Raw genomic sequence first — 19,934 nt, 5'->3', positions numbered from 1 at the left:
CAAATATATAAGACTACAAATGTACTACCATGATTTTTAGATTAACAGATACTAATCTGATCCACTAAGTTTATTTGTGAATGAATAAAAATTTTGATTCTGGAAACCAAGTTAAAAACAAATCTGGCTCTGTGAAACTCCAATCACAAGTCCTGCGAGACAAAAACATCATTCTCCAAGGCATCGAAGGACCAGGTATTCCAAGAAGAGTATTTTGATGTTGAATATCGTAACAAAGATGCTTGTGCTTTCAAAAGAATACTGGAATTCAGCTTCTTGCTGTCTAACATTTGTTGCTGACAGTGTGTGCAATGCCCGGTCAGCCTTCCTAGAATGTTCAGGAGTGAATGAAGCTGAACCAACGTCTGTGTCTCCATGGACTCCCATCAGCTTCCGCTGCCTGCATAATGGTGTGAAGCAAAACAACAGGTCTCTCAATTAAAACTTATTTTATACTTTATCAGAGACCTAAAGTAGTTTTGAAGTCCAAATAATAATGTTAAAATTATAATGCTCTAGATTGTGGCTGCCTTAACTATATAAAAGTAGGAATATCAATTATTATTTAATCTAGGCTCTCAGAAATCCAATCTGGCTTAATTTTCTGAGTCCACCTATTGCACAACTATAAATTTTAACCTAAAAATTTCAGTGTTCCTTGTGTGAGCATCAGATCCAGCTGAGTGTAATAATACAAGCAGAGATAAGCAAAGCATAGCAAGTCAGCAGAATATTCCCGTGTGGGTGGTGTTTTGTGCACTGGTAGACATGCTGTTTTGCAAGCCTGCATCACCTCTTGGAGGGTTCAGGTGTGAGTACTCTTCATCTGATTCCAGTTGCTTGCTAATGTGCATGTCGGGAAGTACTTGGGTTCCTTCACTCATGTGGGAGACATGGATATAGGGCTTTTAAATAAATAAAGAAATTAATCTATGAAATTTGAAAGCCAAGTTGATACATAAGAAATTATGATTTGGGGTCAGCACTGTGGTATAGTGTGCTAAACTTCTATCTGCAGTGCCAGCATCCCTATGCGTGATGATTTGTATCCCTGCTGCTGCACTTCTGATCTGCCTCTCTTCTTACGGCCTGAGAAAGCAACAGAGGATGGTCCAAGTCCTTGGATCCCTGCACCTGAATAGAGAGCCTGGAGGAGGCTCCTGGCTCCAGATCAACTCAGTTCTGGCATTTGGGGGAGTGAATGAGTGGATGGAAGATCTCTCTGTCCACTCTCCCTCTCTATGTAACTCTGCCTTTGAAATAAGAATAAACTAAATTTTTTAAAAAAGAAAATATGATTAGACAAACATTATCCTAGTCCAAAGTGTGGCTTGACATCTGCCTGTAGGAGGCATCACTCCCACTCCCTCTCATTCTCTTCCTGAAAGAGAACTTGGGGGAATGCGGACTGAAACTCATGGTGGATAAGTTGCACAACGGCAAAAGCAAAAGGAAGCCAAAAAACAAAACAAAATGAAACAAACTAAAAAAACAGTCCTTGGCACCATCTGAGAACAGGTATGTTTGCTTTCTGCAGTCTTCCTTCACCACCATTCTTTCTACTGCTTGCTCACCACCTCCTTTCAGAATTCTCACTTTGCTTATTGCTGAATCACCTCCTTTGCATGTTATTTTCTTCCCCCTCCATTTGTCATTGACATAAAAAAAAGCATGCAACCCCATTGCAAAGTATGTTTCTTGTTCTTGTTAAAATGCATCTCTGCACATCCATATCTTCTGTTGTCATTTCTAGATTCCAAAGCAGAAGCACAGCCGTTCTGAAGCTGCTGTCTCCAGCCCACTTACACTAAAATCTTCCAGGGTAACATCTCTGCCTGAGAAACCTGAGTTCCTGGTGAACTCCTCTCACCTGGCCACCTAAGGAGCTCCGATCTCCTCTGGGGCATCTGTTTAGTGCAGCACTTCTCCGTTGTCTCTGCTGCTTGCTCGTGTCCCTCTGCTGTTGGCCTGTCCTCTCTTATTTGCTGGGATCAAGTCTGCTCTGCTTCTGCTCGGCTAATCTTTCTCCATCTGTTTAAACCTGCCCTCACTCTATTCCACCATCTTGCATTACTCTATCTTCAGCATTTTAATATTAGTTAATTCTGCTGGTTGCTGGGAGCCTCAGTCTCTGACTATTGCCTCAGTTCTAACCCTATTTCCTCAGCTAATTGCACAGTCTACTGGCTGCATAGTCAGACTCAAAAGCTCTTTATTTTTTGAATATTGACTTTGCAGACTTGTCTGTTACTTGAAGCACTGACTTACCATTTGCCCTTGGAAATGCTGTATCTAGCCTTAATTTTTAAAACATATTTATTTCTCTGCTTGAAAGACTAACATGGAGAGAAAGAGAAATGAAATGAAAGAGAGCAGGAGATCAGCTTCCATCCGCTGGTGCACCGCTCAGATGGCCACAAAGGACCAGACTAGTCCAGGCTGAAGCCAAGGGACAGGAATTGTTTTCCGCGTCTCTCACGCTGGTGTGGCGTCCCAAGCAGTTGGACCATCTTCTGCTTCTTTCCTAGATGCATTTACGGTGAGGTGGATTGAAAGTGGAGCATCCAGGATTCCAATGGGTCCCTATTTGGAATTATAGCATCCCAGGGGTGGATTAACCTGCTATGTCCCAATGCTGGCCCTCAGTTTAAACTTCAAAACCGGATCTTTCCCTACTCTGTGATACAATTGGGGAAAAAAAATCACTAAACTCCCAACAAACAGACTGAGATTTGAACAATACATTTTAATCATAATTTTTTTTAACATTGGAAACATCTCTTAATTTCTCTCCTTTATTCCTCAACCCCAAAATAGTGACAGAATAAAGGCTGAGTTCTCTTTTGGAAAGGAACACCCAGTTTTTTGTTTTGGTTTTATTCTTTCAAAGATCTATTTATTTTTATTGGAAAGGAAGATTTACAGAAAGCAGGAGAGATGAAGAGAAAGACCTTCTGTTTACTGGTTCACTCCCCAAGTGGCCACAATGCCCAGAGCTAAGTCAGAGGTTTTGGGCCATCCTCTAAGAGTTCTGATGATCAATCTGAGTGATCACTATCTGTGACACTGACGTCCCAGTCCCACATGTGTGGAGTAAGGTAATACATGTACTCTGAGGCCCTCTGTTCTGCTTTCCTTCCTGTTGTTTTGTTGCTTCTGTATTCTAGAACCTGGAGCTTTGCAACTAATCTTACTAGTACCTGCTTCCATTCTTTCTCTTCTTTGTGCTGTATGAGGATACCTCAAAAAGTCAGGGAACGGGAACACATGGTTGAAGAATAGGTTTATTTTTGTGCAGTTTTTTTCAAATGTTTGCCCTTCAAAAAGCTCATGAAAATGTACATGATGAAAAAGTATGAATTAATTTCAAAATTTGTTTGCACTAAAACTTATTTTTATTCCATTCTCAAAAACTTCAAAAAGTCACTTTTAATATATTTGAAGTAGGGGAGAGGTGTGTGTGAGGGAGAGGGAGCGCTAGAGCGAGAGAGAGAGAGAGAGAGAGAAAGACAGCAACAGAGAGCAACCCCCTTCTGTGGATTCTGATTCACTTCCCCAATTGCCTGTAACCATGAGGATTGGGCCAAGCCAAAGTCAGGAGTAAGAAATTCATGCCAGTCTCCCACTGGGTGACAGGGAGCCACCTGTCTGAGTCATCACCTGTCAATTCCCAAGGTGTGCAACTGCCGGAAGCTGAAATCAGAAGCAGAGGTGGGACTTGAACCCAGGCACTCTGACATATGGTGTGATTGTCCTAAGTGGCATCTTGAGTGCTGTGCCAAATACCTGCCTCTCCTGAACTTTTGGAAGTGTCTTTGTGAGGCTTTCCTAAGTGCTGATGGTTGGAGGGAAGACACAGCCTTAGGTCAGCTTCAGTCTTGGTTTTAGCGCCAGGATATTATGTTGGGCTACTAGGCACTGAGTAACCAAAATAATAATGTGGTGTTTTGCTTATCACTGTTTTCTCAAGTTTTATTTTAGGACCTCAATCTTTCCCCTTCAGGTTTTAGAGAAAGATTTAATGTAAGAATATAGAAGAATATGTTTCTAACCTAAGACTCTTCCAGAAACTTACACTCCACTTTAATCCTTCATTCCTGCCAACAAAGTTTTGTGACCATTTAGAGACAATATATGCAGAAGCTTCTAGTATGGACTCAGATGGATACTAACCAGTGCCAATGCTTCTGGCTAGAATCTAGCCTTGAATACCAGAGTGTTGTTATGCACCAGCCTCATCAGTGTAGCTTCTAAGATCCAAACTTTGGGTTCTAAGCCTGCATTGTAACCCCAAGCCTGCATTGTAACAATGCACCTGACACCGTGAGATGCGTTGCATGGAGTTCATGTGTCCCTCATTCATGTCTTTCTGTTGTGGTATCCTGTTTTGCTTCCACAGCTGTGCTGCCTGTGGCTTGGATTCTCAGGAGGATGAAGGGACATATTGCTGCAAGTAGCATGCTTTCTAAGTGAATGCAGATGCTTCTGTCAGCCGTGTTTGAAGAGAAACTTGCGGTTATGATGTTATGTTTTCCAAAAGGAAATGTGAATTCCCACACATCGAAGATACCAAGAGTGAGCAAGCACAGGTAGAGACAAAAGAGAAGCTCCCCTGAGTGGGGTTGGAGTGCGCCAAGGAGACCAAGCTAGAGTGCAGAGAGGGCTTGTCTTCAATGAGCTGGCTAGTGTTGAATGCCTCTCCAGAGCACCCTTGGCTTTCAAGAGGGAAAAGAGCATAATTGAACTTATGGATTTGTCTCTCTACTCCACAAAATGTGTGTGCCAAGTCTTCCAAGACACAAATGCCATGAAAGCACCTGGTGAGCCGGGCTAAACTCCAAGAGGGAGTTATCGATTTTTCACTTGCAACTTCTTATTAATATTCATTAGATTTGGGGAATATTGAACCCATAAGGTTTATTTTAAAACTCCAGATCATTCATCTGATGTATATGTTGTTGGACTATTTTGCTATTTCTTTTTCTTCTTTCTTTTTATTAGTTTTTCCTTTTGGGGGGTACTAAGGTGTCATGATGGTTTATCTGAAGAACATTTTATAGCCACTAAACATTACATATGTTGGCTACTGAGTAACATGTGACATGCTTTTTTTTGGAAAGTGACATACTGTATTTGTGAAGAACATGGGCAGAATTTATCCTGGAAATTACAGTGAATTCTGTTGCCTCAGTTTTGCAACCTGTCAGAGATAGCAACATCTACCTCAAGGGGTTGTTGCCAGGAATACACACTAATAACAATGCTGATTACAAAATCAAGGGAATGAAGATTTAAGGCTTTGTCATGGGATCTTTTTGTTGTTGTTGCTTTCTTTCCATTCACCTCATGGTTGGTAAAATTCTCCTGGCCTCTGCTAAAAAATGGCTTTCATCCCTACCTCTGCACCCTCCTGCCACGTAACAGTGTTCAGTCTGCCACACCAGACAGCCACTGCTGAGTAAATGCTCTGGAATAAACCTCAGACACAGAATAAATCATCTCCGACGCCATGTGCCCTCCAGGTGAGGGCTGAGGTCATTGCAGGAGGCATAACAAATAGTCAACATAATGTACCAAACTAATAGATTCTATAAGGAAAACTAAATGGAAAATTTTTCTTGAGTGCTTGGCACCTCTGGCTGTAGACAGTGGAGCCAGTGTTATTATAGATGTGGTTGAATCAATAATACCTTTTCGCTCATTTCTTTCTCATTTCACAAAAATACCCATTTAACCAGCAAAGAGGTAAGGAGATATTATTGAGGGCAGTTTTTTGTGCTCACATGGATTATATTCTGAGACACATCACTCTTCCAAATAGCCTCATTTCTGCCTTTTCCCCCTAGTAGAAATGTATTCAATTCTCTTCCCACAGTGTGAACTCATCTGTTCATCTATGACAATCAATTAAGTAATGAGAAAATAGAATGCTTGCAATTATGATAATCAAGCTATATGAAACCCACACTCTTAGGTCTAATACCAACACATCTTTAAGCAATATATTAATTAAACTGTGGATAATTGTTACAATTAGAATCAAGCTTTTATAATTTTAAAAATAATTTAGAGAAAAAGGAAATATTTTAAAAATGTAAGCAGCTGTTGGTTTTTTAATGCAATTGCCTGTCATGACTTCATTGTCATTTTCTTGCCTGCAGGGAGAGAAAATTCCAGGATGCTGTATTGTGACTCATCATTCACAACGTAACAGTTTTTGGGTTAGCATCTTTTTCAGCTGTCTGTCTGTTTCTGTAGGTCACAGGCTGCCAAATTTTCCCCCCAGAAAGGGACATACTTAAATATTTTAAGCCTTATAAAGAAGCAAAATGGATTATACGATGGCATCATTTTTCCCAAGAGACTTTTGTGTTTCCTTTTTGTCACCCATGTGTTGGTTACTCAGTGGCACATTTTTTTCATGGTGCTGTAATTTGTTGTTGCTGCTGTGGCTGTTCTAATTCATACCAGTTGTTCACCTTGTTTCACGACTTCCCACTTATGGAAATGTATAGTGATGGAGTACTGGAGTCTATCGTATACAGACATGGGGGTATAATGGAACATGCATCCCTGCTTCCAGACGAAAAATGGATTCCCAATGAAACTGTTGGACATATGTAGACAATGGGATGCTGGACTGTCTGACATTGTCTGTACCAACAATGTTTGGGTACACTTAAGTAAGAGACTGACAGAATTATGATTCCTTATGAAGGACTACACTATTGTAACAAAATGGGAAAAATCTGATAGGGGTGGGAGTTTGGGGAGGGGGGAATCCCAGCCTATACGAAACTGTATCACATAATTCAAAATCCAAATAAAAATATATTTTAAAAAAGAAGCAAAATGGGAGATACATGTTAGTATCCCAGGTTTTTTTTTCAACATATGTGTTTTCCATACATTTTTTGAAGTAACTTTGCACAACCGCAGGTGAAAAGAATGCGATTCTTACTATTTGGACAGGATTTTACCTAGTTGGGCTTCCATGGTGGTGCCTGCTGTGAAACCATTCCTTGGTGCATGGGCAGGATAGTTGTAGTTCACAGAGGACAAGTTGCACTTCTGCCTCAGATAGGTGTTCTCAGCTTTAGAGCCACCAGAATCCCTTGGAGGGTTTGCTGAAGTGGATGGCTGAGCAAACTTCCAGCTTCTATGGGAAACAAGAATTTGCATTCTAACAGGGTCCCAGATGAGTCTTATGCTCCAGGTGTGAACAATAGTGCTCTCCATGTTAAGTCTGTTTAAAAGTTGCATGAGAAATGAATTTAGTTCATATTTTATTTGCTCATATAGTTTGGGTCAGTTGACAGAATTAGCTTTTTGAACATCAGAGATCAGGGGAGTAAATATAATGCTAAATTTTCAGTTAAAAGTGAAGACAAAGGAAGCAGATGTAGCGTGTACTGATCCAGATGTTAATTAACACACTGCCTCTTGGAGCCAGCATTGTGGCATAGTGGGGCTAATCCTCCAACTGCAAGTGCCAGTATCCCATATGGGTGCTGGTTGGTGTCCTTGGGTGCTCCACTTCACATCCAGCTCCCTGCCTATGACCTGAGAAAGCAGCAGAGGATGGCCCAAGCTGTGTGATCCTGTACCCGCGTGGAGGATCAAGCAAGAAGCTCTTGACTCCCAGTTTTGGATTAGCCTCAACTCTGGCTATTGTGGTCATTTGGGGAGTGAACCAGAGGATGGAAGATCCTTTTCTCTCTCTCTCTCTCCTCTCTGTATATCTGCCGTTCTAGTATAAATAAATTCAATTTTTAAACAACAACAACATAAAGATACCACCTCTCACATCAGAGAACCTGGGTTCCATGCCTGCCTCTGGCTCCTGAGGCCACCTTCCTGCACAGCCTGGGAGGCAGCAGGTGAAACTCAAGTAACTGGCTTTTTATCACCTACGTGAAATACCTAGATTGAATTTCCCATTCTCAGTTTCACCCCGGCCCATCCCAGGACATTGTTAGCATGTTGGGGGAGGAAAACAGTGATGGGGAGTTCTGTCTCTGTGTCTCAAAAATAGTGAAGACCTAGTTAGCCAAAGCAGGATGGATAATAATATGAACCTTCATTTCTTATACGGCTCTTGCTCTCTCGCTTATACACTCAGGCATCAGCAATCAACATCTACTTATTTGCTGTGAAGAATGTCAAAATAGCTCTCCCTAATCCATTAAAATGTTTAAGTGCTATGTGATACTTCCAAGGATGTATGGGTGAAACACAAGAATGACGTTTTTCCCTTGTGGTTTTAGCGCACCAAGCACACAGTATCAATTTAATTCTCCATTGGGATGGAATATGTTGGTGTGTTCAACTCAATGAATGTTGAAAAGGTTTCCTTGTAAATTTTTTTTCCATTTTATTTGAAAAGGAGATTTGTGTGTGTGTGTGTTTGAGTGTGAGTGTGTGTGTGTGACAGAGAGAGAGAGAGAGAGAGAGAGAGAATATGAATCTTTCAATCTTCCATCCACTGGTTCACATCCCAAATTCCTACAAAAATAAGGACTGGTCCAGACAGGAGCCAGAGCCCAGAACTCCCCCTGAAACTTATAGAATTTCACAAACAGGCTTTTCATTGTCTTTATTCCAGATGTACAATCTGGTTATACAGCATACTGAATTGAACAGAAATCTTGACACTAAGTTTTTACCTTCAACTGTATAAAAGATGTCCCTCAGTTAAAAGTTAAAACATGTCCCTCAGGCTCTGGAGGGGCGAGATACGTTTTCCTAAACCTGAGAGTAGCCTGTAATTTCCCTATGTGACTAAACAGTCTCCAAAGTGAGTTAAATTGCATTGGACTCTAGGGGACAAACCTGAAAGTGCTGTACTACAAATACAGTGAAAACTATGGAGATGTTTAGTGACAAACTACAGAGCATCAGCTACTTTTAAGTATTGCTTCTCACCAAAGAGATTCATTCAAGAACGAAGCAAAATGGAAAATACATTCTCCTCCTGTTTATTTTTCCCAGTGGTTTAAAAAAATCAGCTTTATGGAACCATAATCTTCCTCATGACAGATGGCCCTGTACAGTAACATCGTGCTTTCAGTTACAGTTTACATTTCAAGAGGAAGGTGCGAAAACTGAATGTAAAGATGTCTTCAGCATCTATTTGCCATTTTTTAGTTTTATAACATTGATACAAAAAATAGTATTCTGATTAGCAGCTTGATTGGCAACCCATGTAACCCTAAACAGCACTACAAACCTGCAGAGTGCACATTTACAGACAATTACTTTTGGCGAAACCATATGTACAGTTTTCACAAATAAATACATAAATACAGTCATTCATATATAACGATATAGTTAAATGTCAATTATCATCAACAGGCGTTTCTAGTAATTCACTTCTTTCATTCATTCACAAAGGTACTTTGATGTTTAAAATAACAATCTTCCCCTTTACGGAGGAAATGACATCATCAGCTCTCCCAGTAAACGCACATATTAGGAAAGGTAGAAAATGAATCCCAGACGCTTTCGGTAACTATTTTGTTGTCTTTTAAGATTTGGTTGAAAACTCCTTCCTTGATGTCTGTAAAGTTATTTTCTCCACATTGGATCACACAAATGGGTTTTGTTCTTCTGAATTTATTCCAAATCAGAATGCTCTTCATTTTTTATTCTGGTTTTTAAAAAGTATTGTATTATATATTGAAATTAATATTTGCTTCAGCATTACAAAGTATAAATCCACATACAAACGTGCCACCAAAAGTAAGCCTTCCTCCACACACATAAAAGAAAGTAATTTTAAGAAGCTAGACACTGATTGTTGACCCCTGTTATTGTCCAGTACAGGCTGGACAAATAGGAGAGTCAGAGACTTCTTGTAAAGACTGAATGGCTTTGTGTGGAATACTGTCTGCAACCATTTATGTCAGGGGAACTGGAAGAATGGCCTAACAAATAATTGAAACAATAATTTAGCCAGTGTCATGTCATAAATTTAAAAGTAGAAAACTAGAGGTTTTCTTTCAAATCACTGAAATATTTTTTGTACATTCAAGAGATGATGAGCTAACATGCTTAAGGCTATTGAAACGCTGGACAAATGGCCTTATCTCACCAAGCTCCATGCAGAAGAAAATGTTACATAGCAGGCAGATTCTAGCTATACGTACATTGGGAGAGAAAAAAATTGCCTTTAAAATATATACATGTGATTTTGGATGAGTATTTACATGTTTGTCACATGGGCACTATTTAGCATTAAAAAAAGTTAGGAAATTGTTCTTAAGACATGAGATTCTTCAATTTTTGCTGCTTTTAAAGATCAGGGCTCTATTCAGAACATTTACACATATGTAAAGTGATTTACTAATGTACAGGTATGATTGTATAGTGTGCAATTCCTTGACAGCAGAGGGTGGCTGAGCGTGGAGTAGATGCAATGCTCGTGAGACCAAGGGGAGATTCAGCAGCAGGACTGGAAGGTGAACCAATGAGAAGTCTTGAGACTGTATCAGAGATTGGAACTCAGAGCAGCGGGGGCCATGGAGTTAGAAGGGAGTTCACTTTTGCCAATCCATCACTCCCCAGTCTACTCAATGCTGTTCTCTAATCAGAATCAGTAGTCCTGTTGACCATAGTAGGAAGATACATTAAGGGATGGGAGATCTTGTTTTTTATTGGGGCTTCTAGGGTTGGGGATGAGAAATCCAGTGTTTTCAAGATCAGCCATGGCTGCCATTTATTCAAATTTTGAAACATGTTTCTGTTCAACTTCTGTGGGAACTATTGGGTGGGATTAAATCTACATATTAAATGCAAGACTTTCTCTTTGAGCTGTCAAGTTTTCTTTGAAACAAGCATGAGTTTTCTTATGAGTGGTAGAAGTGCAGTGGATGGGCTTGGTGAGTGCCTATACAGATGGACTAACTCCTCAAAGTTCTGAACAGAATTCAGATCAAATGCTTCCTGAGGTCTAAGCTGTGATGTATTTTGAGAAGCATGTGCTTCCCATACTATAATACACCAACAGCCAAGGCTCCTCCCCAAAAGAAAGGCATCTGCCTGTATGGTCAGCACCTTGGGATAGCAAGGCAACACACAGAGGTGATAACTTATTCACTGAAACCAGAAGAAATGGGAGAGAAACTAAAGTTTCCTAATACCAAGCTCATAGCCAAGGAAAAGTCAGTCTTGGAAGAATCAGGTGCATGGATAGTTGATCTTTATTTTGGCAAATTTTATAGTCAGATGGTGTAACTACTACTGATGACCATCATTCTAATTATGTCATTATTTTAGCATTTAGCATAATGCATGTTACATTGTATTACATAGCACCTTTTAAACTAAGAATCTTAAAACACTTAGCAAATGCAATTTGCTCTCACAGCACCTGTGAGGTAGGTGTATCTTTATTTTTATTTTTTACAGCCACTGTGTAAATGAACATGTTGAAGCACAGCTAGGTTAAAATGCCTGCTCACAAGGTCCAATGTGTACGGTGGCATCAATAGAGGGGGAAACTCAGGGTTTCCCCTCCCTTGCCGTGAATCTTAGTCACAGAGCCTCCAAATGACACTGCATAACAACATTGTTCCTATAGTCCTCCCATGTTAACGAGTATTAAATCTATTCAACAACAGGGTCACAGTTTTCAATAATACTAATAAACACTAAACACTTTTCTCACCTGATTTGCATATGTGTGGAAAGGGCCTCTTACACCATTGCTAACTTTATGTTCATTACAATGCATACCAAAATTTGCATTTTATCCCAAAGTGTTTGATTGTGTCTTTGACTTCCTAACAACTTTTTTCCTACACATGGAGATACGTGTCTGTCTGATCCAGAAACTGTGAACTACACTTAGCGCTATCATATGGAAGGAAGCAGGTGAGATTCCATTTGGCAAAGGCTCCTTGGAGGCACCATGTAATGTTTGTTTTGAAAGAACAAAGTACAAATTCTTTTGTTTACCTTGTTAAGTAGCATTTTATATACATTCCACCTGCTGATCAGGTTTAATCCTTGGATGAGCAAGTAGAGCTTTCTTCCAAACATATAAAACATTTGATTCTTAAGTTTAGATTCCCATCTATTTAACTAGAGCTTCCCTGCCAGTATATTGAACATATCACATGGCAATATATGCAACAGTAACACACAATATTAACAGTCACAACCGGTGTGCCTTCCTGACTGTGCCTCATTTTGAACTGTTTTCTTTTAAGTTATTTACTTATGAATCTTTGCAGAGATGATATGAAGACAACGTGTGAGTTTTAGTTTCACAGAGCCAGATTTTTATCTCAGACGCACAGCACATAAATCCTACCCGTTGATTGGAAGTCACTTTTTGAGCTACACGGCAATGTCTTAGGACCTGAGAGTTAAATCTGGACCTTGTCACTTATACATTGTTTCTATATCAGAGCCTTCCACTTGTAAATTGACGATCCAAGAAATAAATTAGAAGCAGGAAGCAAAAACTTTACAAAACCCCTTCACCAGTGGCACCTATAAAATACCAACATCTTAGGCCCCATTTCTTAGAAAAGAAATGAAAAATATTTACATGGGTAAAAATCCTAACATCTGAGATGTTTCTTGCTTGACATGTCATTCCAAATTCTGTGCATTTCTTCGGGCGAGATTTGATGCACAGTGATCACACGGCGATACCTACACAAACTGTAGGCCATTTTCCAGTGATTGAAGCCACTGTTCTGGAAGGGATGTATGCCCAGCTTCCGGAGACACAGTCCCACATACACATCTTCAAGATGAAGCAACCTTGTGTGGAGTGAGGTCTTGTAAATGAGTTCAGCCACATCGGCTGAAAAGATGTAGCCTGTCCCCGAACAGAAGGGCGGGTAGTTACTGTCAGGGTACAAATCTCTGGGCATGTACCACTTACTGCGGACATCCCTGATGGGCCCTCCATTGATTACATAGCCAGTAAAATACCTTCTTCGGGGCTTGGTGGAGGGTTTGAGTAGTTTATAAATAAGATTGTCCATGTTTACAAAAATGTCACTGTCTGTTTTCATGACATACTTGGCTTTTGAACAAAATGTGGCCACCCATCTCATGCCCATTAATGTTTTGAGGGTGAGGTTGTGGTAGGAGTCGATGAAGTCCTCCACGATGATGTCATGGAAGATTTGGCTCTCCTGCTCCACCATTTGATTCAGAACAGGATCAGCATTCTTGCCCAAGAGGAACAGAGTGGCTATCTTGATCCCTTTAAAATTGTTCTCATCCCCCCACGTCTCTCGGATTGCTTGGCGGGCGTCAAATTCCTTGTGGGTGGTGCTGATGAGGATAACAAGGAAAGGAATGTTTTTCTCACATTTATTTGGTTCATTTATAAGGAAGTCAAAAGAATGAGGGTTGATGGGTCGAGTTCTTATGTTGCCAAAGGTGAAATTTTTCCTGGCAACTGTTAGGTGGCTGAACGGCTTGGAGCCAGTGTAGGAAGAAGTGGGACGAGTGACACTCAAGTACCAGAGAGCGCTGGCCCAGCACACAACTGTCAAGACGTATAAACAGGAGACTTTCGAAGCCATTTTCTTGCATTCACGTTTATCCCGAATGTGGAAGAACACACCTTCTTGGCTCTAGATTCTTTTCCCCTTGCAGGGACAGCATATTACTAATGAATCTTAAAGTTCAATAGGGAAGCGTGAGGTGGGGATTGTTCATGGGCCCTTGTGGCCTTCTGGCATCTCTGTATTCATTCGACTCTCATCCTAACCTGATAGAAGATTCCAGGATGCATAAATCTTCCTCTTAACTCTGCAAAATCAAAAAGTACAGTTGTCATTCAGATCCACTTATCCATTTTGCATTTTCAAATAAATGCAATCAGCTTTTAAGAATTAACCCACAATAACTGAAATAAATGTGACTATTTGTTTCCATCAGTACTGGAAGCTTACAGAAACAATCACTCCTACTTTTCCTTTTTATTTAATAGAAATTGCTTCTGTGGCCCAGCGGCTCAATCCTTGCCCTGCACATGCCTGGATCTGATATGTGCACTGGTTCATGCCCCACTTTCCATCCAGCTCCCTGCCTGTGGTCTGGGAAAGCTATGAAGAATGGCCCAAAGCCTCAGACCCTGCACCCATGTGGGAGACCGGGAAGAGGTTCCTGGCTTTGGAGTGGCTCAGCTATGGCTGTTGCAGCCAATTGAGAAGTGAACTATTGGAAGGAAGATCTTTCTCTCTGTAAATCTGAGTTTCCAATAAAAATAAATAATTCTTAACAAATAACTCAAGTAAATTCATACTCAGATAAAAATACAGAGATATGGAATAAACTGAATATTTGTAATGTGCATGAAAATCTTCAACTGATACATAAAGCTTATACATATTTATGGGATATCGTGTTATGCTTCAGAACAGGTGCACATTGGGCAATGTCCAATCAGGGTGAATAGTTATTTTGTAGCTGTATTTTTAAGGATGGATAACATCTCTTTGTATATATGTGATACACAGCAAACACAGACATAAAAAGAATACAATTCTTTCATTTATAGCAAAAAGGTTGAAACTGTAGCAATTGTGTTAGTGAATCCATAGACATAGAAAGCCAGACATAGAAAGACAAATCCTGCATTTTGTTTTCCTTGTATGTGGGAGCTAACATAAAGAAAGAAACATCTGAGTGTGTGAGGGCCTTTCTTTTTTTTTTTTTTTAGAACAATAGACACAATACATTATCATTGTGAAGTCACCTGTAGTGCAATCAAGTAACTGAATTTGTTTCTCCCATGGAACTATAACTTAGAATCTGTTAATCAATATGTCCTCAGTCTCCCTTCCCTGGAACATAAATAATGTTAAAAGCAGTTTTCCCTTTTTACAAGAAGCCTTCTCTGTAGCTAAAGACTTTCTGTCACCATGGTCTGCTTTCAAGTGAGAATCTCATACATGTCTCATATCTTTTCCATTATCCAAAATCTGGATCTTTGTTGGCTTGATTCTGGGTGAGAAATCTGTTCTCAACATCTTTGCTTTCCAAGTAATTTGAAAAATGTGTTGGTCATCACTGGGAAATCTCTACTAACGCTTTGTTTCTTTGGATTCAGACTTAGTTTCCAACTTTTCCTCATTTTTTTTCTTTATTTTGGGCTCCCTCAAAGTCTAAGTTTCTGATTCTCAGTTTTCTATGAGGCTTCAAATGAAAAATATTATCACCCTTTTGGCATGGAAACCACTAAACAAGTGTCCTCATAGATAGCTGGCAACATTTACTCTGGGCTTGATTTCGGGTTTTTTTTTTTTCTGTGTGGTTTTCAATAATTTATCCATATGCCACCTTGATGAAATTATACTCTCCACCTTTAATTATTTTAATTGGCTTCCCTTGCCTGTAAACAGCATGCATATAATTAGAGACAATTGAGCTTGGGGGCAGGGGACACAAATTCAATGAAGAAATGACAGAAAATTTTAATTGGTCTTCAAATTAAGAAGTTGTCCTTTGAAAACTCTAATACTTTCTGAAACTTTAATGCTTTCCAGACTATTTAACTGTACGTGTAAAGTCAGAATTATATGCTGGGTTACAAAGGCCATTCATGTTAAAAAAAAAATGATCTATTCCCTGCTAGTTTGAGCAAAATGCAGTGGTACAGAAGGGCTGAGATAACTGATAATGGTATCATTTTAACAAAGTTGGATTCAAATAAAAATATATCTGCTTATATCTGCAGTCCTCATAGCAAGAACTGAACTGGGATCATAGCTGGACAACCATCCCTCTTAGCTCTAGAGTCATAAGGCAGCGAGAAGACAGGATAGTTGATGGCACAGAGAGTACACCAACTCCTACCCAAGTTAATTATTAACCATGAATATGTGATCCATGTGAGACAAGCAACTCGGTGGGGTTAGGGTTCTAACTAAATGAATGTCAGGATAGCTTCAAGCAGCATGACTCTAAACATAGGCTCTCATGTCCTGGGCTCCCTGGAAGACATTTCTAGCATAAAGTGTACCTGATAAAAGGAAGGTGCAGGGAGTCCAGGTAATTCTGCTCAGAGGTGTGGATGTTTGAATCTCACAGCCATGTGGCTGTGGCTGGGAGAACTTGTTCTGGGCCAGGCTTCCTGCTCTAGCTCCTAGCTCCCCATCCAGCGTTACCAAGCGGTGGGTGAAGCCTGAACTTGCAGACGGGTAGAGTGACAACAGAGCTGGGCTTTGCCCACTGGCCATTCACCAGTGAGCTCTGGGGTCTTGGGGGTCTGGAATTACTGTCTAAGAACATCCATAGATAAGACCACAGTATGTGTATGCAAGGAAGGAATCCTGAGGGCCACTATACTTGCTGGTAAGTGAGGGGACTGAGACCTGGTGATTTGAAGGGAAGAGACTGGAAGATCTGTATGGGTCAGACTCATGCATCAGCCCACCTGGGAATTCGGAGTTGGCATGGAACAACACTGACCATCACATGCCAATCCACGTGAAAGCCAAGGCTGGGGGCCTCTCTAGCAGGACTAGATCCCAGTACCTGACTGAATGTTGGAAAAGGGGATGGGTCACATTTGGTAGGGCCATAACATGTGAGAGAATCAGGTCCAAGGATAGATTCTGTGGGGAATATGTGGACCCAACCCTCTGGAAATACAAGTCTTGCTGATTAGCTCAAGAGTTGGGGTGGTGATGAGTTGAGCTAGGTGTCACCATGAAACCTGCCAACACTTACAGGTACAGCGACCAACAGTCTGGGCAGGTCCAGGCTGTAGCGCCCGCATATGATAAGTGTGTGGGACAGGACAGGCTGCAACATTCACCAGCTCACACAAAGGCCAAAATGGAGGAGCAGATTATGCCAGCCAATGGCCTAACACTCGTTGGCATGCGTGAGATCTGGGTATGAGAGGAGCTCAAGTGGGGGAATCTGGAAAACTCCCCTAGTGGGTCATAGTTCCCAATGGTGAGTACATGGTCCAGGCCTGGGAGTCGGGCAAGGTAGCTTCAATTGCTGGCTAATGTGTGGGTTGGTTTTGGAAGGGTTCAGACCAAGCAGGGTCGAGCAAACCTTAGCTCACTAGAAACAGCAGAAACCAGGTTGGAACACAGGTCATACTGGGATAGCATATCACACCTATCAGTTTTCATGAGCCAGGGATAGGAGCAGACTGAGCAGGGCCAGGTTGCAGCAACCCCCAGCGAGAGTTGGGACTGGGGACATACCTGGTGAGGCCAAGCTACAGCATCTAAGGTAAAGGCCAAGACAGGTGAGGGGCTATGCCAAGCTGGGTCAGAGCAACCACTGGTACGTGTGGGATCTGTGACTGGGAACAGGCCTAGTTGGGGAACAAAGGGCACGCCCTGGCTGGGTTGTGGTTCCCACTGGTGAGTGTGAACACCAGAGTGGAGGCTGCTGTCTAGGCTGGGCATGGTTGCAGTGTCTCTTTCACAAGTGTGGGCTGGGTCTGTGGTGTGCCAGGCCAGGCTAGACTCCAGCACTCACTGGTGCTCTTGAGAATGAGGGTAAGTGTAGGACAGGCTAGGCTAGGTCTCTGTTCCTACTGAACCTGTGTGAGCTATGTCTGGATGTGGACCAGTCTTGGCTGGGCTGAAACACCCAATAGTAAAAACTGGAATGGGTGAAGGCCAGTCAGGAAAGGCCACTGTTTCTGCTAGAGCAGGAGGTGGACTAAGTAGGGCTAGCCCATGAACCCACCGGTGCGTGTATCTAGCATTGGGAAAGGTTCTGATAGAGGAGTTTAGGAAACCCAGGCACTGCAATGTGGAAAGTAGGTATCCCAAGCAGTGTCTTAACAGCTGTGCCAAACACCTGCTTTTCTACAGGAATCACTGAGTATCAAAAAAATAGTTTACACAGGACAGCATTGTGGCACAGTGGGTTATGTTGCCACATGGGATTCTAACATCCTATATCACAGAGCAACAGTTGGGAGTCCTGGCTGCCCCACTTCAATCAATCTCCCTAATATGCAGCCAGCAGAAGTCAGCCCAAGCACTTAAGTGATTGCCTCCCAGTTGGGGGACCTGGATGGAGTCTTGGGCTCCTGACTTTGGCCTGGCCTTGCCCACGACACTGCAGCCATTTGGGGTGTGAACCAGTGGATGGGCAACAATATTACTCTCCTGTCTCTTCTTCTTTGGGTCACTGTGAAATTTTTTTAAAAATTTTTTTAGTGATGCTTTAATAAGCATTTAATAACTCTTCCCTCCATTCCAAGCCACTGAAATGTAAAATTTTTTTTAATCAAACCATTAACCAGTTTCTTTTGCAGGACTAGAAGCGTCCCTCCATCTCCCATTCTTCCCACCAGGCTGCAACCACTGCCAAGAGAAAACAGCTCCTAGAAGCCATAGAGAACAATGCCCTTCTTCCTTTATATATAACAAAAGGGAGGAATGTAAGGAGTTATTCCAATATCCTTCCCTGGATCCGGCGCCATTCCTTCTTCCTCACAGCTCATGAAGTTCGCGCTGGTCCAGCCATCCACCAATCAGATGTAACCTGGCATTCCACCTGAATCCCACCCCAGTCTTCCAGCCCTCTCCGCAACTACGCCCACTTGCCAATCATCCCTAGGCATTCATCTGCAGGCACTAATCCCCTGGGGCCTGCCCCACCCCAATCCCTCCCAATCCCCGCCCCCTACACCTGGCAGACAAAAGGCCCCCCCCAGGTGCGGCTCGCTCTCTGGTCTCTTATCCCTCCTTCTCTGGTCTTTGTCTGCCCTCTCTCTCTCTCTGGTCTCTCTCTTCTCTCTCCCTCTCTCTTCTCTCCTCTTCTTCTCTCCCCTTCTTTCCTGATCTTCACCACCCCTACCTTGTTCCTGCTCCGTTGGAATAAACCTCCTAAGATACTAAATAAATAAATAAATAAATAAATAAATAAATAAATAAATAAAATTAAAGCTTGAAAATGCTGGAACTGGGCATGGGAGTTGCAGCTACTGAAGTGTTTTAGGAACACACTGCAGGTTCTTTTCTCTGAAAAAGTACACACACGGGCACATGGGCACACATGGGCATACATACTGAAAGAACCACTGTTTCTATTGACACTTTTCCTTTTCTTCAGACATGAGAACAAAGTGGGAATATTATTACATCTTAGTCAATACTAACTGCAATTTATCACTTAGTAAATGTCTCTGCTAAGAAAGAAAAAGAATTGGAAATGTGAAAAGGAAGCAACTTAGAATCTGAAAAGTAGGCCGCAATAATCTAGACTTCTAGTAAAAAAACGGTCGCTTTGCCTTACAACAAACAGATTTCTCAGATGGCTGAACAAATTTAAGAATATGCCTTTAGGTCATACGTAGTAATGTAACTAAAGACATGGAAGAGCAGCATGGTGTGTTGAACTCCAAAGATGAATATCCTAGAAGTTGGATAAACTACTTGTTAATGGGCCAGCAGCATCATTTACTCCTTGACTAATTGTAGCTTGCAGTGTGGATTGTTCATGTATTGCTAATTTCAAGTATAAAATAAAGGCGAAAGATTTATTTGCTCTGAAGAGAAGTTCATCTACTCCATGGAATACTACTCAGCTATTAAAAAAAAACAAAATGCATTTCTTTGTGGCCAAATGGGCCAAACTGGAAACCATAATGCTAAGGGAAATGAGCCAATCCCAAAAGGTTAGATACCACATTTGCCTTAATTCAAGATGATATGATGTTATGTATAACATGTTATGTTATGTAGGTTATATGTTGTGTATAAACTAAAATTGAAATGTCAATGAGGTGGTCACAGAATGTGGTTAAGAACTCGCATTTATTTTTAACATATTGGTTACTCATTACTATGTCAATTAATTCCATAATGATGTAAATTTTTGCTGATGGTATGTTGGAGCTTTTAATTGATCGGGAAGATACTCTGCTGGCTCTCCAGCTGCATTGCAGGCATGAGCAACCATGGCAAGCCATTAAGCTTCTG

At 41.3% G+C, this 19,934-nt stretch overlaps 1 protein-coding gene across 1 annotated transcript; it reads right to left on the bottom strand.

Moving 5' to 3' along the window:
- Positions 1-11,698: 11,698 nt before the first annotated feature.
- On the bottom strand, positions 11,699-13,775 carry B3GALT1 (beta-1,3-galactosyltransferase 1). Its single transcript, XM_004577091.2, has one exon. It carries the CDS (start codon positions 13,548-13,550, stop codon positions 12,570-12,572), a length of 981 nt encoding a protein of 326 aa, XP_004577148.1. The 5' UTR covers positions 13,551-13,775; the 3' UTR covers positions 11,699-12,569.
- Between the last annotated feature and the right edge of the window lie 6,159 nt (positions 13,776-19,934).

Source organism: Ochotona princeps, chromosome 5 (assembly GCF_030435755.1).
Source record: "Ochotona princeps isolate mOchPri1 chromosome 5, mOchPri1.hap1, whole genome shotgun sequence".
Taxonomy (NCBI): domain Eukaryota; kingdom Metazoa; phylum Chordata; class Mammalia; order Lagomorpha; family Ochotonidae; genus Ochotona; species Ochotona princeps.
Note: the sequence above shows the minus strand (reverse complement) of the source record. Positions and strands in the feature narration are given on the sequence as shown.